We start from the raw sequence: 25,435 nt of genomic DNA on the forward strand, positions 1-25,435 counted from the left end.
TTGCTCTCTCTCACTAAAATGTCTCTCTCTTGCATGCAGCCTCCAGGGATCAGGGAGGTAAGTGATAAGATAAGGGACATTAGGGATGGCAAGATAAGACCAAGAGTACAGATAAGATGAAAGGGAAAATTGTAATTGAATGTATGGGAGACAAAGGGGATAAAATAAGGGATGTGTGAGATAGAAGGTAAAATTGAGAAAAGATAAGGGAGATAGGAGGTGATATGAGGATTGTAAGGAAAAAAGAAAGTAATGTGATAAGTTGTAAATGAGGTGAGGAAAACATAAGAGGAGTTATAAATTATGAAAGGTGTAAGAGATTGCATTAAAGAGTTGATGAAGGAGTTAGTGATTTGAATAAAGAGAGAATGTAAGGAAAATCAAGGCAATTTAATGTAAGATAGGGAGAGGTTGAGGAGATGCAACAAATAAAGTGGAAAGTAAAAGTGACAAAAATAAAATGTCATCAGAAACTGAACAAACAAAAGTGGGTTGCCTCTCCTCCACAGTCTCCACACCTATATCCTGTCACCCCAACACCCCCACACCCTGTCACCCCAACACCCCACACCCTGTCACCCCAACTCCCCTGCACCCTGTCACCCCAACACCCCCACACCCTGTCACCCCAACAGCCCTACACCTCCACATCCTGTCACTCCAACACCCTCCACACCCCCCACATCCTGTCAGCTAAACACCCCTTACACCCTATCACCCCAACACCCTCACACCCTGTCACCCCAACACTCCCACATCCTGTCATCGCTCCCTGCCCACAGTGCCACCTGCCCCACCACTGGTCTATGTGTCGGATGTCACAGCCTCCACACTGACAGTTCGGTGGCGCTCCACCAGTACTGGCGGCGCCCCCATCCTCGGTAGGTGTGTGTGTGTGTGTGTGTGTGTGTGTGTGTGTGTGTGTGTGTGTGTGTGCAACTGCAATATACAGGAAAGGTTTGCTAGCACTGTCACATCACTGTATGAATGGACATCAGTTTTGGCCTTAGAATTGTGAATTGACTACATGGTTTACTTCCTTATTGAGTCCATTCTTTGTGGGAGCCTGTACTTCTTAATTCAACATTTTTCTATGCCCTCTTGTTTCACATGTGTCCACTAATAGTAGGTCTTCTCTGTTCATTTGCTCCCTTCTGTTTAGTAATCTTTAAACTGCAATTAAGTCTCCTTTCTCTCTTCTGTGTGTGTGTGTGTGTGTGTGTGTGTGTGTACCTATTTATGCCTTCATAGAGTGAAGTCAAGTTTGTTATGTCTTCTTAAGTGTTTGTGCGTGTGTGTGTGTGTGTGTGTATGTATGTATGTATGTATGTATATATATTTCTTATTTGTGTATACTTGTACCTCTTTTTATCATTACAGGATGAAATCAAGTTTGTTATGCCCTATTCTGAAGTTTATGTGTGTGTGTTTGTGGTTGCTTGTGGTGATCAAAAAGTTGTTTGTTGCAGTGTTTGCATGTAGAGTATGTGTGAAAAATCATTGAGTAATGATTTATGATTTGTGAATCATTACTGATGTGTCAGACTTAGTCCTGCCTTCTTCACATTAATCCCTAGTGGGATCTTGCTTGGCCAGGTGTGTGAATGCTGTGTGTGTGAGTGTGTGGTGCTTTGTGTGGGCCACCCTATGAGGGATTGCTGGCCTGATATACATATAGATAGATCATGATTATTTCATGAAAAATAAGTAGTAAAAACATTTTCAACTCCATCTGTGATTTAAATTCTTGTTATTTCAATTATTCTTTTGCATTTTTTACTTTTATTATTATTAGTATTAATTTTTTTTTAATGTAACAATTTCATGAATCACAGTTCACATTTACTCCACGTCTGTCTCTCTGTCAGCGGATTTCTCCGCCTGCCTAAATCTGTATATCCATCCATTCATCCATCCATCCACCTAACCATTCATGTTTCCATCCTTCTAACCTTTAACCGATCCATCTGTCTGTCTATTCATCCACCAATCTACTTATTAATCAGTTCTTCCATCTATCCACTCATCAATCCATCCATCCATCCATTAACTAATCTATCAATCAGTTTCTTCCTTTGTTGTAAATATAAGCAACATTATTTCCTGTTCATCTGTCAGTCCACACATTAACCTATCTATTCATCCACTCATCAATCCATCTATCCATCCACCCATTAATCAATCTATCATTCAGTTTTTCCCTTCATTGCAGATATCAGCAGTAATATTTCCCATGTATTCATCAATCCACACATTAACCCATCAATCCATTCCTCATCCATTAATCAATCCATCAATCTTTTTTTTTTCTTTACAATATAAGCAGTAATGTTTCCCATCTATCCATCAGTCCATTCATCCACTCATCAGTCCATCCCTCATCCATTTATCAATCTATCAATCAGTTTCTTCCTTCTTTACAGTTGTAAGCAACAGCATTTCCCATCCACCCACCAGTCCACACATTAAGCCAACCATTCATCCCTCTGCCAGGCTACTACCTCCACAAGAAGAGGGAGTTTGGGGAGTGGCAGCGAGTGGAGGTGCCAGAGGACGCTGACTCCTACACCTTGACGGGGCTGCAGTGTGGCACACGCTATCAGGTGTATGTAACGGCCTTCAACCATGTGGGTGCCTCGCAGCCCAGTGATGCCATCCCCACCAAGACCCTGGGCAGAGGTGCACCTTTTGTTTATGTTACTGAGAGACACTGTAGGAAGTACCCCACATTCCCTGTGGTCTCAGGATGGGAGTAGGTGTGGGGTAGGGAATGGTCTCATTATGAAGAGGAAAAAGTAAACCAGTGTAGGGTGTGGATGTATGTGGCCAGCTGTGTTGTGCCTAAGCTCCTTGGGTGCAGTATTGTTGCCCAGGAGACTGTCTCTTTCCACCAGGGACTGTTGGTCTAAGAGTGCCAATGATGTATGTGTGAATGTGTGGTGCTTTGTCTGGGCCGCACTGTGTGGGATTGCCAGCCTGGTATATAGATAGATAGGCTACGAGTCAGTCTGTTGACTTGTGTGTCTCATGTAGTCACAGGTGCTTCTTCCTTTTGCTTCCTTTCCTGAATGGAACAGACTCACTGATGAAGGAACAGACTCAGCTGTCAGGTTGTTGGTGCTGAGTCATTAGGGACCTTTAAAGGAAGATTAGATGTGTTTATGGATGGGTTGATAGTTAAAGTAGGTATGTATGTGTTGTATAGACTGCCACGTATAGACTTGACATCTTGCAGCTTCCTTTGTTTTCTCATGTTCTTACGTTTTTATTTCTCCAGTTTCAAGGTTTAGTGGCCTGTTCAGCTCTTCTTCAGTTATTTCTGTCAGTTAGCATCATCATCTCATTCTTTGCAGCTCCACCTTAAGTCTCTCCACTTATCTTACTCTCTTTCTCCCCCTCAATCTTCATTCTGCAAGTTTCCTCCTGGTTCTTTTAATCAGTTCCTATTCTTGTCTCCTTACCATTTGCCAGACTATCAAAATTTTGTTCTCACATTTTGACTGCAATGAGGGGCAATGGAGAGATAATACTAATGGTTTTTATGAAGTGTTCAATAACCTATGTCAAAAAGTAGTGAAATTTTAAACTTTTTTTGGCCCACATCACATCTACCTTTTTTGCTCCAAACTGCACATTTTCCATGGCCACTATTCACTGAGCACCACAGTCTGTATTGTTCTCTTTTAACACTATGGTTTTTTTTTTTTTTTTTTTAGTCTTGAACCTTCAGCATCTGTAGATAGGACTTGTGTTGTGCTTTTCTTTTTATTGAGAAAATGTTCAGTTGTGATTCATTGTGCCTTTTAGATAATGTTTAAATTCTCTCTCTCTCTCTCTCTCTCTCTCTCTCTCTCTCTCTCTCTCTCTCTCTCTCTCTCTCTCTCTCTCTCTCTCTCTCTCTCTCTCTCTCTCTCTCTCTCTCTCTCTCTCTCTCTCTCTCAACCCATAACTAACCCACTCTTAAATTCTCACACATTCCTTTCTCATATAACGTCTGTCTCTTCCACCCACACTCACTCACCCTGTACAATTCTTCAGTTTCTGTCTGTCAATTGCATCATCTCATTCTTTGCAGTTCCACCTTAAGTTCATCCACTCACCTTAGTCTATTTCCCCCTTGATCTTAATTTATCACACATTCACTCTATTCTGTCTCTCTGCAGAGCCCATTGTGCCCGCCCAGTCTTCCCTCCTGCGGGTGAATGTGACATCCATCTCCCTCAACCTGGCTGCCTGGCTGGATGGTGGCTGTCCCATCACCTCCATGGTTGTGGAATATAAGGTATCAGAAATATCCCTCTCATTCCAGCTAATGGGGTAAGAGTTTGGAGGCAAGACTTCAGGAGTTGAGGGAAAGGAAGCATATAGGAATTAAGACGAAGGTGTGAGAAGGAAAGGAAGTACATAAGAGTTAAGAGGAAGAGGTAGAAGATTGGGGTGGAGATGGAGCCAGGAGTCAAGGGAAAGGAAATACATAGGAGTTAAGAGGAAGGTGGTGCAAGTTAAGAGGAAGAGGTAAAAGATTTAGGTGAAGGAGAAAGTTTTTTTCCTGTATGGTAGACTCACCATGCAGGAGGTGTCAAGGAGGCATGTGTTGAAATTAATAGCAGCCTTTTCCCAAGACTGAGGTGAGAGTGAGTTGGTCTGGGCATGTGAAGAGGAGAGACAAGGAGTATGTGGGGAGGAAGATGCTAGAGATGGATCTAGCTGGTAGGAGAAAGAGAGGATACCTAACAGAAGGTTTTATAGATGCAGTAAAAGAATGGGTATGACTGAGGAAGGTGTATAAGACTTAATTGCATTAGAGAAAGGTCCATTTACTGTGGCGGCACCTGACAGGAGCAATCAGAAAAAAACCATTTCTAGCAGAGTTTGCCTGCAGTAATGTAGGAATGTACAGAAAAGTTACTTCAGAGACAACAGCACCTGGTTCCTGCCATAGATGAGCCATGGCTGCTGCACTAAGGAAAATTGCCTGTCTAAAGTGCTCACTGCCTTGTACAGTATTGCAGACCCTGCAGTGCATGGTAGTTTAGGTGTGTGTGTGTGTGGCAGGTGAATCTTTGGCATGGGATTTTGGCACCATGTGAACACTCCCTGTAGACTTTAATGATTTTTACATTGTATAGTATTACCATATGGGAAAAAAACATTTGGATTTGTTTGAAGCAAGCTTTGGAAGAAGGTAGTGCTTAACAGTAAGGTGAGAGGGGATGAGGATGTAGATGTAGAAAATCCAAAATAAACCAGTATATCAGTAGAATGCCTTACCAGAGGGAGTAGTGTGTGTATGTGTGTACAAGCAGTATACATAGTTCAGAGAGAAATGTGTTATTTATTTATTTATTTATTTTTATTTTTTATTTTTTTCTGTAGCTGTTCTTTCCTTACTTTACATTTTCAAATGGTGTAGCACAACTAGTTATTGAACAAACCATTCCCATCAATATAAATCTCCAACTTCATTGTAGCCCATATGCTTTTCTCTGACAACTTTTCCCTCTCCAAGAACTCACAACTTTTCAGGCAAAACCTTCAATGTTCCTCCCAGACACTTATTTCCATATTCAACTCAAGTAGTTTCCATTAGTTTTCCACTTTTCCTGGCAGTCTTTTCCATCTGTAGTAATTCCTAACTTTCCCTCAGCACAAACAGCTAAGATTATTTATTCTTCTTTCACTTTACACTGTTGATGCACTTGATAATGGTCCAGAAAGTTGGTGTATCGCTGGTTTGCTGAAGAGGATTGCTGCTGCTTTCAAACCCTGCCAAGAGAAGAGTGATGAATTCAAGGGGAAATTCATCTATATTTTTCATGCTAGCAAATTTCTTATATCCTCCCCAGAAAATCAGATAGCAGTCTCAGATTACATAAGATAATTTACCAAAGCCCCTCGACACAGCCTCTCCCATCTCTCCAGGAGCGAGACATGAGCTCCTGGACACTGGTGTCGAATCACGTGCGGTGGGACAACACAAGTGAGTTCCTGGTTCTGGACCTGAAGCCTGCCCACCACTACACCCTCAGAGTCACCGCCCATAACTCGGCAGGCTCCTCCGTGGCCACCTACCCCTTCACCACCCTCACCCACCTCGGAGGTAGGCCAAAGAAGGCATGGAGGGAAGAGAGGTGATCAGAACAAGTTGTGTGATTTTGCAGACATTCGGTTTACACATTTTTGAAGTTATGAGTATAGCTTTGTCCTTTGTCATTATTTATAAGTGCAGAATTTGGATTTAAAAATAAAAATAAGACTATAAAATGTCAAAAAGCACGATTTGAAAATTTGGAAATATGCAGTGTTTAGTGATTACCAATTTTTCTAAGGATCACAACTTGATTATGAATATTAAGAATCACCTGTGAATTGTAGGACTTAATTGCAAAAGGAAAGAATGTAAGATGGATCGCATGCCCTGAATAAAGGTGACTCAGTCGAATAAAAGATGACACTCAGACATCATGAAGGAGGCAGTGTTCGGGAAAGGTGTGAGTGGACTGTGAAGAGACATGAGTCAGGGACAGCCCACAGCCATCCACACAGAGCCATCTACCAGCCATTACCACCCACACACTCCTATGCATTCCCTCCCCATATCCACCAATATCCAACAACACTATCCAGTCATACCTTCCCATACACATCCAGGCACTTATTCATACACATTTCAGCTCATATCCAGCCTCACATTTCCATATCAACCAACTGCACACTTTTTCCACCTGTATCCAACCATCACACATTTCCACTTGTGTCAACCACCACCGCCTGTTTTCTTGTTCTTTTCTACTACTATTAATAATCCTGCATCAGGTCATTTCATGAGGACTGCAAGGTCTGTTGTGGCCTGTGTATCTATGTATCTCTCTCTCTCTCTCTCTCTCTCTCTCTCTCTCTCTCTCTCTCTCTCTCTCTCTCTCTCTCTCTCTCTCTCTCTCTCTCTCTCTCTCTCTCTCTCTCTCTCTCTCTCTCTCTCTCTCTCTCTCTCTCTCTCTCTCTCTCTCTCTCTCTCTCTCATCTTTAGCCTGTGGTACTAGATTCTCCACTAATAACAGACAAAGCACTGAGGGTAATGACCAAAGCTATAGCTTCTGCATTGGAGGAAGGCAGACTATTTATGAAACCCTGTCATAGATAGGTCCCTCCCACAGCCACCCTGTTAAGGATGTTTTTTCTGGTTCTAGTGACAGACTAACAAGATTTCTATATTATTAACAGAAGAACACTCTTGAGAACCCAGCCAATCATCTCTATAGCTTTGGAAACAGGAGGTGAAACAGCAGAGTGTTTCTGACTCTGGGCCTCTGTGTCACCACCTCCCGTTCCCTCCCACAGCCACCCTGTCACCAGAGCTGATGGTGCATGACCGGGCCGGTGCTGTTCCCTGGTACCTCGACTCCCATGTACTGGTGGCTGTTGTGGTGGCCTGCATCCTGGTGTTGCTGGCCGTGTGTGTTGCCGTGGCCTACACTTGCCGCAGGACCAACACACACACACAGACATACAAGGGTGAGTGTGTGTGTGTGTGTTGTTTTTATTTATTTGTACTGCACAGGGTCCAAGCAAAGTTCATTTTGTCCTATATCTATATTTATTCAGTTTCTCTTTAAGAATGTGTACACTGTCTGCTGTAACCACATCTTCACTTAAGTCACTCCATATGTCTTGATATGGGAAGTTTTGTTTCTTGATGTCACCAGAACACATACTCTTCCTGATCCTATTTGTATGTCCTCTCATTCATTGCTTTCTTTCCTCCACTTGTGGCACCAAATAAAAGCTTCTCTGTCTACCTTTCCCATGCAGTTTGCTAGTTTGTATATCATTATCAACTCTTCTCTTCTATGTATTTCAGTCTCTATGTGTGTGTGTGTTTGTATTAATGCAGTTGTATTTCTGCTGGGGTGTAGTAGGATGGTCCATGAGACTGCCCCTTTCCCCCAGGGGCCAGTGAGGCTAAGAGTGTGTGTGTGTTGCTTTTCCTGGGCCTCCTTGTGTGGAATTCCCTCATTTCACCTGATCAAACCCAGCCCAGCCTAACTTAACCTACTCCACCCCAACCTAAGCCAGTTTAACTTAATGTAACCTAACCTAACCTAATCTAACATAACTGTATCCTTCCCCCCTCAACAGCAGAGGTCAATCATGTCCACAACGACCTCACACCAGATTCAGGCCTGACCTCAGAGACACTGTTGGGAGGCCGCAGCTTGGAGATCCTGGAGGCGTACACTCCCTCCACACTCCCACTGGGCTCCTATGATGAGATCTCCCCCTATGCCACCTTCAGGATGCCAGGAGAGACTAAAACTCCTCCCCCACCGCCACTCCCTTCGGTCAGTTTATGTGTGTGTGTGTGTGAGAGAGAGAGAGAGAGAGAGAGAGAGAGGAAGGTTGGTCAATGGCATGAATGAGTAAGAAAAGTTAATTAATTTTGGTGGTGTGCATTTTTGTGGTTTATTTTGTGTTGTGTGTGTGTGTGTGTGTGTGTGTGTGTGTGTGTGTGTGTGTGTGTGTGTGAAGTGAGTGAGAAAAGTGTGTATTGTGAATTCATAGTTTAATTTAGGTAGTGTTTTTTTTTTTTTTTTTTTTTTTTTTTCTTTATCTATTTTGTGTGTGTATTTACCTAGTTGTGCTTTATGGGACAAGAGGTATGCTGGTGCTGTCCCATCTCCATATCTTTTAATATACAGCTTACCCTTGAATCTATGTATACTTCTTGCATTTACTATCTCCTTATCCAGACTGTTCTATACGTCTATACTTCTGTGTGGGAAACTATATTTTTTGATGTCTCTTCTACAAGCACTCTATTTCAGCCTCTTTCCATGTCCTCTAATATCTCATGTATCCAAACCATCAAGTCACTCCAGTCCACCTCCTCCACTTTCTCATGTGCTTTATATATTGCAGTCAAGTTTTCCCCTTTCTCTCCTTTTTTCCAACATTGGTGGGTGCACCCTTCCCAGTCTCTCTTCATATGACAAATGATATTTGGTACCATCTTTGTTTTGCAGCTCTCTCAACTCTCTCCAAATTCCTTATATCCTTTTTCTTGTAGGATGACCACACTGCAGCTGCATATTCCAGTCTAGGTCAAATCAGTGATATAATCATCTTCCTGATCATCTTTTCATTCTTATACTCAAAAAATGGCCTTATTCCTCTCAACAAATTATAGGTTTAACAAACTATAGGTTTCTCCTGTAGTTTTGCTAATGTGTTTCTCCAGGATCAAATTTCCATTGATCATAACACCCAGATCCTTTTCCTTCTCTACTTTTACTCAACCTCTCACCATTCAACACAATTTCCTTTTACTCTTCTCTCACTCTTTCCAAATTCCATTACTTTACATTTCTCTGGATTAAACTCCATTTCCCATCTATGACTCCACTTCAGTATCTTGTTCAGATCCTCTTGCAACACTCCACAATCTTCCTTAGTCTCAACTTTTTCATCTACACAAAATGCTCATGTAGCTATTCACACTGTCATATCATTTATATACACTGCAAACATGATTGGTGCCAGCACTGAGCCTTTGGGTACTCCACTTTTGACTTTCCTCTGTGATGACTCCCAATCTTTTACCATGGTTCTCATCTCTCTATCAGTCAAGAAATCCTCCATCCATCCCAGCAGGCCACCCCTCAGACCATCGTCATGCTCCAACTTCCATGCCAATCTCCTGTGTGGCACTTTATCAAAGACTTTCTTCAGGTCTAAATATACACAGTCTGCCCACCCATTCCTCTCTTGTATTGTATCCACCACTCTTGAATAAAAGCTCATCAAGATTGTAATACACAACCTCTGTCTTCTAAATCCAAATTGTTGTTTTATCATCATTTCATTTTCTAGGCAATGCATCCATTTATCCTTGACTAATCTTTCAAATATCTTACATACCACACTTGTTAGAGACACTGGTTTGTAGTTCATTGGCTCTTCTTGTTATCACCTTTATTAATTGGAACTATTTTTTGCTCTCTTTCATTCAAGCAGGACTCTACTTTCATTTAAGGAACTCTCAATAATACTATGCACCACCCACATCACCTGCTGATTGCATTCTTTCAGTATCCATCCCAACACTTTGTTGGGTCCAAGGGCCTTTCTAATATCTTGTCCCTCATATTGTTTCCACATGTGTTCCTCAGTCACCAGGATTTCCCCTGGACCCATTTCTTCGCCCATCTTACTGCCCCACAAATGTCCTCTCTTTGTGAACACTAATTGAAAACTCTTATTCATCATCTCTGCTATGTCAGCCAGATCCTCACATATTTGACCGTTCACCTCTGTTTTTCATTTTGCTCTCCATATACCTGAAGAATAGTTTTGGTTCCTCTCTACATTTGTCCATAACATCACTCTCATAACTTGTCCTTTCTCCTGTAATAACCCTTACATAGCCATTTCTTGTAGTGGTGTAGTTTTTTCACATCTTTGCACTTTTCTCCTCTATCTATTCCATGCCTTCTTCCTCTCCTTCCTTGCTACTTCACATCCTCTGTTATACCAGTCTTTGTTATATCTTCTCTTTGTGTTTCCTTTTGGTACACATCTTTCCACTCCCTCCTTATATATACCTAGTGATTGATGCTTCCTACTTCTGCACACCTTTTGCAGTAATAAAGGCACTCAGTCCATCATACCAAAGTATCTCCTCATTTGTTTGAAGTTAGTTTTACTATAGTTAAATCTTTCATTCTTATAATCTTCCCATCTACTTTCCTCTTCCTTTTCTTTGATATGAAATCTTACCATCACATGATCACTTTTTCCTATAGGACGATTGTAGTTCATGTGTTCAACAATGTCAACTTCTCTTAATAATACCAAATTGAGTCTTTGTGGAGCCTCTCCACCATGTTCCGTGTGTGGTGCCTCTCTCCATGTCCCTCCTTCCCTTATTGCTGAGGAATAAAAGTATGTGTGTGTGTTTGTGTGTGTGTGTTTGTATGTGTGTGTGTGTGTGTGTGTGTGTGTGTGTGTGTGTGTGTGTGTGAGAGAGAGAGAGAGAGAGAGACTTTTCTTTATTTTTATATAATTTCCCTATTTATTTTGGCCTAATTATCTATTTTCATTTTATTTTTGACTTTTTTTTTCTATTTTCCATTTATAGTCACTGTTAATTTTCCATAAGTCACTTTAATTTATAACATTCTGAAAAGCTTTTACATTCAAGCTAGTAATTTTTGTATCATTTTTATATTTGATTTCTTCTCTCATTACTGATTTTTCTCCTCACTGAGTTTTATTATATTTTCTTATACCTTCTCAAACTCATTTTGCTTATATCTTCTCAAACACATTTTGCTTATTATTTTGTAATGGTTATGTTTACTCCTTTTTCATTATTCATGTTTTGTTCTTTCTTTTATTTTATTTATTCCTTTTACATTTTTAAGCTGATAATTTTCTTCTATTCACTTACTTTTATGTCTGACATGGATTCTTAGTCCCTACAATGTATTTCTTTTGTATTAATCATCATATCTTCTTTTTACATGATGTATTCTTTCTTCTTACACCTTTTCTTCTTGGTTTCCCAACATTATGTATATCATTTCAACTTTTTTGTTTCCTTTTGCTTATCAATCTGTTAATTCATTTTAATATTATTCCACAGTTAAGTTCATTTTCTTCCCCATTTTTTGTACATTTGCATTTTTTTTCCATATTTCATTTCTCCTCAGTCTTATTTGACAACTTTTTTTTTCTTCATTTCATAGTTTTGATTTGTTTCATCCACCACATCTGTAGTTATTCCTCTGTTTGATTTATTTTCCCTTTTCAAGTTCCTTTTGCCTCCATGTGTTGTTCTTTTTTTTCCTTGGTTTATTTATATTAGCTCATTTTCTTCCCTTTTCTCCCTTTGCTGTCTTTCATCAGTTTATTTCCTCTTCTTGATCTTATTATTTTTTCCTTGTTTCATTGTTTTAAGTTGTTTTCTTCTATAGCACAACTTGTTTTTCCTCTTCAAATATTTCTTTTGTCTCCATATGGCTGTCCATTTTCTTTGGTTTGTTTATGTTGTGTGTCTCTCGGTAGCGAGGAGAGCTGCCCGGCACTCTCAAGCCCTCCCTCCCACAGCCCGATGTGAGCCTGGCCGAGTCGACCTACTCCAGGGTGAAGCGCAAGTGTTCGGCGAGTCAAGACGGAGGTGAGACCCCATATCAAGAGCCACACTGCGTCCTCCACCCCTGCTGAAATACCCACACCCATCCACATCCTCTCCCACACTTCCAGACCTCTATCCACACCCATCCACACCCTATCCCACACTTCCAGACCTCTTCAGCTATATCCCATATCCATCCTGCTCCTCTTTGTCACCTTATATCCTTGAGTTGTCATATTTCCTTATCCTCCTGTCCATACTGGTCACCTGAATCCTAATCCCAATCCCAGTTTATGACCAGTCCTGTATTTCCCCTCTGCTTCTTACCAATACCTTGTGCTCTATCCTCACCTCACAGCCACACCCTCATTCCCATACCCTTGTACTCTCACCTGACATGTGCACACCTGCAGCCTCATGCCCATACCTCATACCCACGTACTGCTATTCACTGTCCACATCTCACCAGATTACCTTTCATTTCTTCCTCATTTATTCATATCCACATAGTGTTTGTTTGTTCCCAGCATTGCTGTGCCCTGCTGTACATTCATACATACATGAACATGCACACAGTCAATACAGAGTTGTATAAATGGGCAAATGTGCCAAGAGACTAGACAAGTTACAGTAATTCCTCAATAAATTGAAGTAATTGCAAGAGGGTGGTTGGTTTATGCATTACTTTGGGCCATCTGAGAGATTACATGTCCACTGCCTGCACTGAGCTTTGTTCAGTGTATTGAAGGCTTTGTTTGGTCACATGTCTACTGCCTGAATTAAACTTTATTCTATATATTGAGAACTGTGTTTAGTCCTGCCTGCATTATATATGATACTATGTTTACCTAGTGCAATGAACTTTATTACTGTATTGTATCAAGACTACAAAATACAGACATACATCCACACACAGCAACAGCTGAGCACAAACAGAGCAGGTTGGCAGAATGTGGGCAGCCAGCTTTTGTCTTGCCCTGAACCTCCTGCCACTTCCATCAAATTTGTTCGGCAGATGCCAAGATATGTTCAGTCGTCCCTGCTTCTGATTCTTACCTGTGAACAATTTTCCCCTGCAAATTTAACTTGAGAGTTGTTCAATGTGCCAAAAGATTAATTTTATCGGAAATTCAGAATGTCAGAGTTTGGTTTATTGAAAGATTGCTGTTTAATGTAAAAGGTAAGCAGATGAGAAAAGGATTTAGGTGACATCAAGAACAATTTGTTACCTGAGAAACATAAGCAACATTTTAAGAGATCTCAAGCTATTAAAGCATTAGAGTAACATTCCCTAGAGACATAATAATAATGAAGCATCTCACTGTGGTGGTGACAAGCCAAGCTGACCATGCAGCAGTGGTGCAGTCCAGACACAAGAAGATAATAAGTATTAGAGAATTCTCAACAATATGAAGAACAGCAGCAAAAATGGTGCTCATTTAAAGAAACTGATTTGGAAAGCTGAAAATATTGGAGAGAGATGCTCTCTTAAAATATTTGGAAGGCTTTTATAAGAACAGGAGAATAAGAACAGCAATTAAATCAGAATGGTGTACAGTATTAAACAGAGTTCACACAGATCTCTTGTGACAGCAGTCATCTATCTATCTATATACCAGGCCAGCAACCTCACATGGGGTGACCCAGACAAAACAAAAAATATAAATGCTATGGTGATATGGTGACCTATTATATCAATATGTTTGCAAATGATGCAAAACTATCAAGGAAAATGGAAATTAGTGAAGGTTATGAAACACTACAATGAAATATAGATACGATATGGGAATGGGACTGTAAATGGCAAATAGAATTTTATATCACAAAGTGGGAAAAAAATATCCAAGACATATACAGTTCATGAGGAAAAGTTTCTAAAAAAAACTGGAAAGAGTACAGAAAACTGCAACCCAAGTGCTACCTAATTTGAGAGACCTATGATATGAAGAGAGACTTTCTAGGCTGCACCTCCCAATCTTAGAAATGAGAAGGGAAAGAGAGAGAGGAGAATTAATTTTGAGTTCAGAATGATGAAGGCAATGAAACAACTGATAGAGAGGACACGTTCCTTCGAGAGACCTATCATATGGAGAGAGATTGTCTAGGCTGCACCTCCCGATCTTAGAAATGAGGAGAAAGAGAGAGAGAGAGAGAGAGAGAGAGAGAGGGACACCTAACATTAGACTTCAGAGTGATCAAGAGAAACAACCTAGAGAGGACCTGTGTGTGTGGAAGAAAAGGGACACAAAGGCACGCAGGAGAAAGCTGAGGAGGACCTCTTGTAGGAGAGAGTGGCCCATACAAGGCATATTCATGACTATGGAAAACTTGTATGCTAGTGGATGTGGAGATGGGGCAGTGTGGGTATTGATCCTTTCCTTTATGTAACAAGTAAGTAAACACACACACACACACCACATAACATTCCATCATGTCAGCTGCCTCCACAGCACTCACTCCCTATCCCTCTACCCTCTCTCTTCTCACCCCTCCATCCCATCACCACTCCACTGCTCCACTACTCCAGTGCCCCACCACCCCTCCACCCTACCACTCCACCCCACTAGCCCCTCTAGTGAGCTAACAGGATGACCCTATTGGTGCACCTGACCTGACCATTTGGCAGACAGGCACAAAATCTAACCACCCCTTTCACATCCCTCCTTTATCACCACCACTACCCTCCAAAAAAATATCCCCAATTCCTCTATATTGTATAAGTTAACAGATTATACTCTATATATTTTTTATAATAAATTTAATAAAGATTCATCCCTGTTGGAGACTTAAGGATTGAAGCTGTGATGACGTTTAAGATTTACAAGTCTATGAGAGTTTACTACAAGTTTACCAGAGTTTACCCCTTCTGGCCTAGGTCTGGATAAGTTATGTCTAGTTATTACACTCTGTCCCTTGAGAACTGACGCCCAGAAAGCCAGCACAGGCCAGTCAGTCCAGCCTCCTCCTCCTCCTTCTCCTCCCCCTCCTCCTCCTGCTCCTCCTCCCTCCTCCTCCTCCTCCTCCTCCTCAAATACCACAAAGCATGATATATATATTTTTTTTAATTAATTCCTGCCTTGATAATCATTTTCTTCCACCTAATTCTCCATATTTGTCCTCCTCCTCCTCCTCCTCCTCCTCCTCCTCCTCCTCCTCCTCCTCCTCCTCCTCCTCCTCCTCCTCCTCCTCCTCCTCCTCTTCTTCCTCTTCCCCTCACAACCCCATGGCCTTTGGAATGAAGGTGCTTTCCTCTCCACCACCACCATCACCACCACCATGTACTGCTACCCTGAAATTCTCCATAAGACCAAGAATTGTCCTTTTGAAGCCACCACCACCACCACCACTGCCTCCTCTTCCAACAACCTCTCTTTGCTGCAATTTCCACCTCCACCACCACCACCACCAGCCACCCAACTAACCACCACTCCACCACTGCCATTCTGCTGTAACCACTACCACCACTACCACTACTACTACTACTACTACTACAATTTGGCCTCACCACCACCACCACTACTACCAGCACCACTACTACCTAGCTTGCATGCTGAACCTAAGAAGCCTTTGAAGACAGGCTGTCTGGCTCACTGTCTGGCTGGCTGGCTGGCTGGCTGGCTCGTTGGCTGGCTGGCTGGCTCGTTGACTGGATGCCTAGCTAACTGGCTGGCTGGTTGGCTGACTGGTTACTGGCTGGCTTTCTGACTGGCTGGCTGGCTGGCTGGCTTTCTGGTTGGCTGGTTGGCTAACTAGCTGACTGGTTGGATGCCTGGCTAACTGGCTGACTGGCTGGCTGGTTGGTTATCTTGCTGACTGGCTGACTGGCTGGCTATTTGGCTGACTAGTCCACTGTGGGCTGGCTGGCTGGCTGGTTGGGTAACTCCTCAAGGCCGGCTGTCCCATCTCTCAAGTGGCCACATTTTGCAGGCGTCCCCAACCCCTCCCGCCCCGCCCCGAGTGAACACCCCTCAGACAAGGCCTCTAAGGGGGCCAAGGGGAAGGGAGCAGCCCGGGGCCCCAGCAATGCTGAGAAAGGTATGTCATTTCACTGCCAAGGAGGAAAGTTTCAGCTTCATTTTGCATGTTGTTTGTGTTGCTTTATGGACAGTAGCTTTTATTTTTAATTTTTTATTTATTTTTTTTTTTATACAGTTGGTTCAGATATCCTACATCTCAGTTGTTTTGCTTTATTTATCAGTGTGTTCCTATCTTATATCTCTAGTTTTACTTTGTTTTAGTTGACAGTGAGCAGTGGTGTTACATCTCCATTGTTTTACTTTTATTTGTCAGCAAACCTCTTTATCTGATACAGTTCCTGCTAGTTTGGACTCATTTTGACTGCAAGGGAAGTATCTATAATTCCTCATTACTTTGAGTATGAGAAGGACAGTTTCAACTTTATCTTTCATCTCTTTTGCTTCATCTTTCATTCAACAGTGAATCCTTATACAGTGGAGCCTCAATTTTTTTACTTAATTCGTTCCTAAATGTTGTTCGAAATCCAAAATGTTAAAAACTGAAACTATTTTCCCCACAGGAATCAATGTAAAATAGAGTAATCCAATCTCAGACACCCTTCCACCATGTCTTAGTGGGTAATAACCAACACTCCTGCTGCTAAGATGGCTGCTCCACAACATCTCCAGCTTAGAAATCTTTTATTCAGAAAAGCTGTATTGAATGAACTTAGTGATACAGAACTCATCATAAGTTATTGTTTAGACCATGCTGGCATTCTCTTTGTCACCAGTCAAGTGAGGGAAGCCTTACAGAGACACAGAGAGGAGCAACCCTCTCACTGCCAAAATAAAGGTGATCATAACACTAAGACATCTTGCTGCTTGGAAAAGCTACTGAGAAAATGCAGTTGTGCAGTAGTGATGGCATTGTGGGTCATTGAGAGAGCCACAGGAGGCTTGGGGTTACTCCTGAGCCCCGAACCTTGTTTGTTTACATTGAGGTTCTTCTTTGGGATTACATTTAACTTATTTCAAAGACTGAATTACTGTCTTACCCTCTGTGTCTCTCCTCCAAATATATAAAAACGAAGGAAATATTTATAGAAACTATAAATTGGTCATAAATGGTAGCTTTTGTTACCAGTTGTAGTATTTGAAATCAAGTAACTTTGTTCAAAAACCGAATTATGGTACAGCAATCAAAGCAATTACGAGTTGAAATTTTTGTTCGAAAACAGAGTTGTTTGGAGAGGGAGAGATTCAGTATCCAAGGTTCCACTGTATACATTTCTTGGATTCATTTTATCACTGAGAAGGAAGTGTACATAATGACCTCATGTCTTCCACAAGTGGTGCACTGTGCTGTGTGGTAATGCAGCAGACAGCTGTGGACCTCATGAGTGTTATCACCCCAGAGGTACTCATGGGGCATCACAGTGCATATTTACAATGTAAGAGCACAGAGACCTGTGGTCATAACACATTCTGCTATATTCATCTCAGGCTTTGCCAGATACTTGATAGATGACTGTGTGTGTCAGAAAAAAAATTAAACATTGTTGCTTAGCTTAGCTTTTATTATACATTATTCATCTCAGAGAGGCACAGAATGAGTGTCTCAGCAACATAATACATATTCCTTATAACTAAAGGAATCTATACACAAGAATGAAATTACCTCATCTACCACTGACATGTTGGGATTGAAGGATAAACTTAAGTGTGAGGTGGTATCAAAGCCCCAAGACTAGTTCCATAGTACACCAACAGGTGGCTGTACAGGGATGCATGTCCGATGGGACTGGACAGTGGCAGTTATCAAGCAGTCTGCCAGTTGGTGTCTTTCTGTGAACTTTGTGAGCCATGTCACATGAGTTTTGTGGCCTCATGCTGAACTTCATATTTCATCATGAATTGCAAATAAGAGCAGAATTAACACCAAATTGTGTATCAGATCCAGCAGAGACCTTTGATATGATTTAGCACATGTATGGCAAGGAAGCAGTGAGTTATGCGAGGTGCGTCAAGTGCCACATATTCTTCAGGAGCGGCAGAATATCTCCAGAAGACGACAAGAGGTCAGGATGATATTCCATGACCTCAGCAACTGAAAACATGGAAATGGTTGAGTGATGTGCAAGGGGATTATTGGAGATCAGTGAAGGAAGTTGGTGTCATGGTTGGTGCATCATACAGAACAGTTGAGGTAATCCCCATGTTTGATTTAAACATGACCACATAGCTGAAAAATTTGTGTCTAGGTTTCTGATCCCCAAACAGAAGGTGCCCCAGATAATTCAACCTACACATTGAGGGTCTCCACTGGAAACAAGACCTGGATCTACTCTTTGCTTGTAACTTCTTCCTCTTCCTAAAAATAAAGAAAGCTGTGGGTGAAAAGGATGCCATCTTGACACCATGAAACAAGAAAGGATGGGTCTAAGTTTGAAGAGATAGACTTAAAAGGGAGATAGGAAGGAATTGGTTTTCAGATGGAGTGGTAGGTGAATGAAATGGACACAGTAATCAGGTTGTTAGTGCTGGTTCTTAAGGGAATTTTTAAAAGAAGATTAGACAAATTTATGGATGGGGAGAATAAGTCTTGATACATTTTGATATCGGTCATCTTGTATTCTAAATCTAGCAGTTAGTATTGCAGTGCGATACACTGTACATGTTCTTTCACACTCACCTTTTGTCCTGCACAGAGTAGTGATGTGTGGAGTGGGATGGGGGCTTTGAGAGAATAGTTCAGGACATCATCATCTGTTTTGCTGTAATAATCTGAAATACAGTAAGGTGGTGTGGACAAATGGTAACAATGAAAGTGAATGAGTCTGTAAATGTTTATGGTTTCTCCAAATAATGGTGCCACAAATTCCAGTGAATTTCATGTGAAATGAATTATTGGCATTTGGACTAATAAACTGCTTTTTATGAGGAGTTCCACAAAGACCAAGATTTTGGAATGTGATCTTTGGAGGAAGTTGTCTGATCATTTTTACTACTCTGGGCAAGTTTGTATGAATGAAGTGAAGGAATGCTAGAGGGAGGCGGCCAGTGAGGTGGATACTTGCTCTCACTGGGTGAGTACTGGGGAAGAGGTGACAGGGAAGACTCTGACCACACCATATTACAACAACAGAATAAGTGGAGATGGAGAGTTTTCTGCTGTTGTCACACTGTGGAAAGTGGCCAGAGTGGAACTACACATTTGAGATACACACAAATTCTGGAGGCGTGCGCTATCTCTCTCTCTCTCTCTCTCTCTCTCTCTCTCTCTCTCTCTCTCTCTCTCTCTCTCTCTCTCTCTCTCTCTCTCTCTCTCTCTCTCTCTCTCTCTCTCTCTCTCTCTCTCTCTCTCTCTCTCTCTCTCTCTCTCTCTCTCTTTTATGAAAGAGGGACACTGAGCAAGGGCAACAAAAACTTTAAAAAAAGGCCCACTAAAGTGCCAGTCTCTGAAGAAAAGTCAAAAGGATTATTGAAAAATAGAGGACAAGTGTCTTGAAACCTCTCTCTTGAAAGTTCAAGTCACAGGAAGGAGAAAATACAGAAGCAGGCAAGGAGTTCCAGAGTTTACCAGAAAAGAGATGAATGATTGAAAATACTGGTTAACTCTTTCATTAGAGAGGTGGACAGAATAAGGGTGAGAGAAAGTAGAAAGTCCTGTGCAGTGAGGGTACCAGAGGAGGGAAGGCATGCAGTTAGCAAGATCAGAAGAGCAGTCACTGTGAAAAAGCAGTAGAAGATAGCAAGAGATGCAACATTGCAGTAATGAGAGAGAAGCTGAATACAGTCAGTTAGAAGAGAGGAGTTGATAAGACAAAAAGCTTTTGATTCCATCCCATCTAAAAGAGCAGTATGAGTGGAACCCTCCATATGTATAAAGCATGCTCCATACATGAACAGATAAGGCCCCTGTACAGAGTTAGCAGCTGGGGGCTGAGAAAAACTGCTAGAGATGACTCAGAACACCTAACTTCATAGAAGCTATTTTAGCTAGAGATGAAATATGAAGTTTTTAGTTAAGATTATGAGTAAAGGACAGATGGAGGATGCTCAGTGTAGAAGAGGGGGACAGTTGAGTGTCATTAAAGAAGAGGGGGTAGTTGTTTGGAAGGTTGTGTTGAGTTGATAGATGGAAGAATAAAGTTTTTGAGACATTGAACAATACTAAGTTTGCTCTGCTCCAATTAGAAATCTTTGAGAGATCAGAAGTCAGGCATTCTGTGGCTTACCTGAAAGGTTGGACATCTGTGAAAAGACATGGAAAAGAGCAGGGTGGTATCATCAGGACAGGAGTGGGTAGGACAAGAAGTTTGGGTTAGAAGATCATTGATGAGCAATAGGAAGAGATTGGGTGACATAACAGAACCCTGAGGAACACCACTGTTAATAGATTTAGGAGAAGAACAGTGACCATCTACCACAGCAGCAATAGAATGGTCAGAAAGGAAACTTGAGATGAAGTTACAGAGAAGGGTAGATGCTGTAGGAGGGTAGTTTGGAAATCAGAGTTTTGTGCCAGACTCTATCAAAAGCTTTTGATATGTCTAATGCAACAGCAAAAGTTTCACCAAAATCTCTAAAAGAGGATGACAAAGACTCTGTAAGGAAAGCCATATCACCAGTAGAGCAACCTTGATGGAACCCATACTGGTGATCAGATAGAAGGTTGTGAAGTGATAGATGTTTTAAGAATCTTCTTGTTGAGAATAGATTAAAAAACTTTAGAGAGGCAGGAAATAAAAGCAATAGGATGGTAGTTTGAGGGATTAAAACGGTCACCCTTTTTAGGAACAGACTGACTGTAGGCAAACTTCCAGCAAGAAGGAAAGGTAGATGTTGATAGATAGAGTTGAAAGAGTTTGACTAGGCAAGGTGCAAGCATGGAGGCACAGTTTCAGAGAACAATACAAGGGACCCAACAGGTCCATAAGCCTTCCAAGGGCAGCAAGGGCATGGAAAACATCACTGTGATGAATCTTAATGGGTAGCATGAAGTAGTCGGAAGGTAGAGGAGAGGGAGGAACAAGCCCTGGATCTTAATGGATAGCATGAAGGAACTGAAGGGTAGAGGAGAGGGAGGAACAAGCCCTGGATCTTAATGGGTAGCACAAAGTAGTCAGAGGATGGAGGAGAGGGAGAAACAATCCCTAGATCATCCAAGGTAGAGTTTTTAGCAAAGGTTTAAGTGAAGAGTTCACCTGTAGAGATAAATGAGATGGTAGTGGTGCAGTCAGGCTAAGACAGAGGAGGGAAAGATGAAGCAAAGTTATTAGAGATATTTTTGGCTAGGTGCCAGAAGTCACAAGGGAAACTAGATCTAGAAAGATTTTGACATTTTCTATTGAATGAGTTTTTGGCTAGCTGGAGAACAGACTTGGCATGATTCTGGGCAGAAATGTAAAATGCGTTAGATTCAGGTGATGGAAGGTTCAACTGTCTTTTGTGTGCCTCCTCTCTGTCATATATAGTATGAGAATAGGCTGTGTTAAACCAAGGTTTGACAGGCAGTGGTTCCCAACCTATGGGTAATTATCCACAAGTGGGTAATTTGAATAATATGAGTGGGTAATTGAAGGCTGAGAATAAAGGCATCCATACTGTTAAGAATGTTTGTGTATGTGTGTGTTTGTGTGTTTGTATGTGTGTGTTTGTGTGTTTGTGCAGTGTGGGTGTGAGAGGAAACAGAGAGAACAGACACATCTCATACGAGACAAGCAGCAGGCTCTGGGCACGGTGGTGACTGGTGAGTCACCAAGATGAGACAGAAAGACAGACAGGGGAGACAGAGAAGCATGTCACCTGGCCAGAGTGCAGTTCCATGCTGTGCCCTGCTCTCTCTCACCTTTGTGAGCACTCCTGTCTTTATTGCCAACACAGTGCAGTACTGCGGTAAGCGAGGCACACTACCACACCACAGCATAAGTCAGGGTCACACCACCAGCCCTCACTCTGCAAAGCGTCTTTGCCGTTGGGTAGAATGTCTCACCTCACTGAACAGCTGCAGGCACACAACTCAACATGGGGTCACAACTCATACACAGTGTTGCACAGTTAGTGTCAAGTACTCACTTTCTTAGTCTGCCAGGGCACACTAACCTCACACCATGCCCTGGGGTGCAATCACATTGTTGCAGCGGCAGGCGACCAGTGTCATAGCATCACACAAGTAGACTGCACACGCTGCAGACTACCAGCACAGGTGTTGCATAGATGGGAAACGTGTTGTCTCTCTCTTCTTTCTCTTCATCTGGCATAGCAGTGTGGCATAGCAAGGAACAAGCATTTTCTTCTTTAGGAATGGGTGCTTCTCTTTTCTCTTCTTTCTCTTCATCTGGCATCACAGTGTGGTGTAGCAAGGAATGAGCGCTTTCTTCTTCCTTGGAACCACCACAGCCCTTTATATATTGTTGGCCCCTCTGTGATTGGCTGGCGCACTGCTGCTCTTTGGGCAAATCACAGTGTTTCCCACCTCTGGTCTCATCTCGAGTACCAGCTCACTCCTTCCCAATTTCAGTGCTTCCAACACCCATCTTCACCACCCACAACACAGTGATACTAACATCATCCCCATCTCAACATAGTTTTAGGAACATGAGCACATTGAAGTTTTTAACTTTTAAAATCATATATAGTTATTTTACTTAAAACAGTACTTTTCATTAGTGAAGAGACAGGATAAACATTGAATTTGAAGTTTTCTAAGATGTTTCTAAGTTTTCTAAGATAAAGTTAAAACTAAAGATTTGGATTTTTCAATTTTTTTACTTAAGATATCAATATTGTTATCACTACTATCAGAATTTTGGATTTATAGATTTATCAGTTATCAGTTATTGGTGATAAATTTATCACCAGTTAATGAATTATCGGTTATCGCCAATAACATTATCATCATCAATTTATCATTTATTGTGATTTTTTTTTTTTTTCATTATCACGCCCAGCTATGCAATTGAGTGATTGCTTTATGGGGTTTACCACTGTTTTCTTTATAGCAGATTTATAATACTGTACCTACACTTGATGCAAACTTGAAAAAGTCAGTAAACGGGTACTGTAATGAAGAAGGTTGGGAACCAATGGTTTAGGACAAGAGAAAGAGTGAGGAATGTATGCCTCCATAGCACATACTATCACCTTTTTTATGCACTCAGCACACAGAGACGGGTCTCTGACACAGGAGCAGTAGTCAATCCAAGGCAAATCAGCATAATACCTACTCAGCTCCAGTAGAGACAAAATGCCAGAGGCACCTCCACTTTGGGGGATCCTGGGGACAGATTGGAAGGATAGGACAAGATACAGATATGAGATTGCAATTGGAGGAGCCCAATGGAGATGATAGGATGACAGCATAAGCAGAAGGATTAGAGGTGAGGAAAAGGTCAAGAATGTTGGGCATATCTCCAAGACAATCAGGAATACAAGTAGAGTGTTGCACCAGTTGCTCTAGGTTATGGAGGATAGCAAAGTTGAAGGCTAGTTCACCAGGATGGTCAGTGAAGGGAGAGGAAAGCCAAAGTTAGTAATGAACATTGAAGTCTCCAAGGATGGAGATCTCTGCAAAAGGGAAGAGAGTCAGAATGTGCTAAACTTTGGAAGTTAAGTAGTCAAAGAATTTTTATAGTTAGAGGAGTTACTTGTAGGTGAGAGGTAAATGGCACAGATACATTTTGTTTGACAGTGACTCTGTAGTCATAGCCAGATGGTGAAAAATTTGGAAGATTCAAGAGTGTGGGCACAAGAGCAAGTTAAGTTGTTGTACACATAGACACAACATCCAGCCTTGGACTGAAAATGAGGATAGAGAAAGTAGGGGGAACAAAGAAGGGGCTACTGTCAGTTGCTTCAGACACCTGTGTTTTGGGAAGGAAAAGATGAAGTTTAGTAGAGAGATTAGATGTAAGGCCACAAATGTTGCAGAAGTTAATGAAGAAAAAGTTGAGGGTGGTGTCAAGACACTTAGGGTCAATACCAGGAGAGCAGTCCGACCTGGGGACATTTGTCCTGGGGACTCCAAGGCTGGTGTAGGAGTCAACATGATAATTTTAAATTTTGAGTGAAGGGTGTGCCTGTATTAGATGCATGTAGAGTTGTGTGAAAGAACAGAGTTTTTAGAGGGCAAGTTGTGACTGCCTCCTTGTGTTGTGAGACACAAAGGGAAATGTTCAGTGAGGTCACAGCTGGCTGTTCCATCTCTTTGTCTTTCCTCTTTGGAACAGCTTTGTGGTGTGAAGGGATAGAGTGAAGATAAAAAAAAGATCTGTTCATCTATATACCAGGCTGGAAATCCCACACAGAGTGACCTAAACAAAACCCCACACACTCATGCACACATCATTCACACCCTTAGCCGTCAGTCCTCAGAGGAAAGGGTTATTCTTGTGGACCACCTTGCTACATCCTAAGACCAGAGTAAAAAACATAAATGAATGAAAAGCAATAGCTGTTAATGCATTGTTGCTCAGATATCAAGTAACCTCTAGCACTTGCTTCCAGTGCCTTGACATTTTCCTCAGTCTAGAGTTCTATGATCTGCTCACAGTCTCCTCACAAAGCCTGGGAATTGATGGGTCCTTAGACTTGAGACTAGAGGAAAACACACAACCAGGAAAGTGAATGCAAGAGGACACTCAGCTTATGTTATGACCTCAACTGTACGAAGATGACCAGTGTGCAGGACTCTCTTTTCATCACACAGCCTCTGCTCACACTGGCTGTCAGTGGGACTGCTACCTCATTTACAAAGAACCACTATATTTGCTTTTTGACCTCTTGTTCTGTTATTTACTTATTTGTTTGGATTTTAATGCATTTATTTATCTTTATTATTATTGTTATCATTATTATCATTGTTGTTGTTGTTGTTGTTGTTGTTGTTGTTGTTTCATTTACTGGGTTTATTAGTGTGTCTGTTGCTAGTAGTAGTTCCTTTTATGGTTATTGATTGATTTCTTTTCCTGACCTTTGCTTTTCCTTATTATTTCATGGTTCCATTTAGATTTGCAGTTATAAGAGTATTATTTGTAACAATAATGGTGATAATGAAAATAATAATGATAGAGAGTTCCAATTAATGACCATAACAAGCTCTCTGAATTAAATATTTCTTGCCATTAATAAAAAAAATAAATAAATAAAGTGTGCATTATTTTTTGTTTGTTATTCATAATTGCATTGAGACTGAGACACAAAGAATGTACACCAGCATACACACAAATGCTCACAGTCAGTCAGTCAGTCAGTCAGTGTTTGATGCAGGAGTACCAAAGTGAAATATCAGCAAAATAAATCATGTACAATAATACACAGTGCACAATAGATAATACATGAT

General features: G+C 41.4%; 1 protein-coding gene and 1 long non-coding RNA gene across 8 annotated transcripts in view; one reads left to right on the plus strand and one right to left on the minus strand.

The window, feature by feature from the left end:
- LOC135091513 (cell adhesion molecule Dscam1-like) overlaps positions 1 to 25,435 on the plus strand; it is a 63,293-nt gene that overhangs the window by 27,704 nt on the left and 10,154 nt on the right. For 3 of the 7 annotated variants that reach the window (XM_063989223.1, XM_063989225.1, XM_063989224.1), the window contains 9 exons: positions 40 to 57; positions 783 to 881; positions 2,494 to 2,679; positions 4,164 to 4,282; positions 5,905 to 6,100; positions 7,339 to 7,512; positions 8,137 to 8,339; positions 12,064 to 12,175; positions 16,061 to 16,168. In XM_063989223.1, the coding sequence (XP_063845293.1) occupies positions 40 to 57; positions 783 to 881; positions 2,494 to 2,679; positions 4,164 to 4,282; positions 5,905 to 6,100; positions 7,339 to 7,512; positions 8,137 to 8,339; positions 12,064 to 12,175; positions 16,061 to 16,168 (1,215 nt within the window). The remainder of the gene's footprint in view (positions 1 to 39; positions 58 to 782; positions 882 to 2,493; positions 2,680 to 4,163; positions 4,283 to 5,904; positions 6,101 to 7,338; positions 7,513 to 8,136; positions 8,340 to 12,063; positions 12,176 to 16,060; positions 16,169 to 25,435) is intronic. The other 4 variants (XM_063989229.1, XM_063989226.1, XM_063989227.1 and 1 more) reach the window with 4 other exon arrangements.
- On the minus strand, positions 17,649 to 19,383 carry LOC135091201 (uncharacterized). The gene is made up of 2 exons (XR_010262429.1): positions 18,785 to 19,383; positions 17,649 to 18,199 (listed from the first exon to the last, which is right to left on the minus strand). It is a non-coding gene; the product is annotated as an uncharacterized LOC135091201 (long non-coding RNA).

This window comes from Scylla paramamosain, chromosome 37 (assembly GCF_035594125.1).
Source record: "Scylla paramamosain isolate STU-SP2022 chromosome 37, ASM3559412v1, whole genome shotgun sequence".
Lineage (NCBI taxonomy): Eukaryota > Metazoa > Arthropoda > Malacostraca > Decapoda > Portunidae > Scylla > Scylla paramamosain.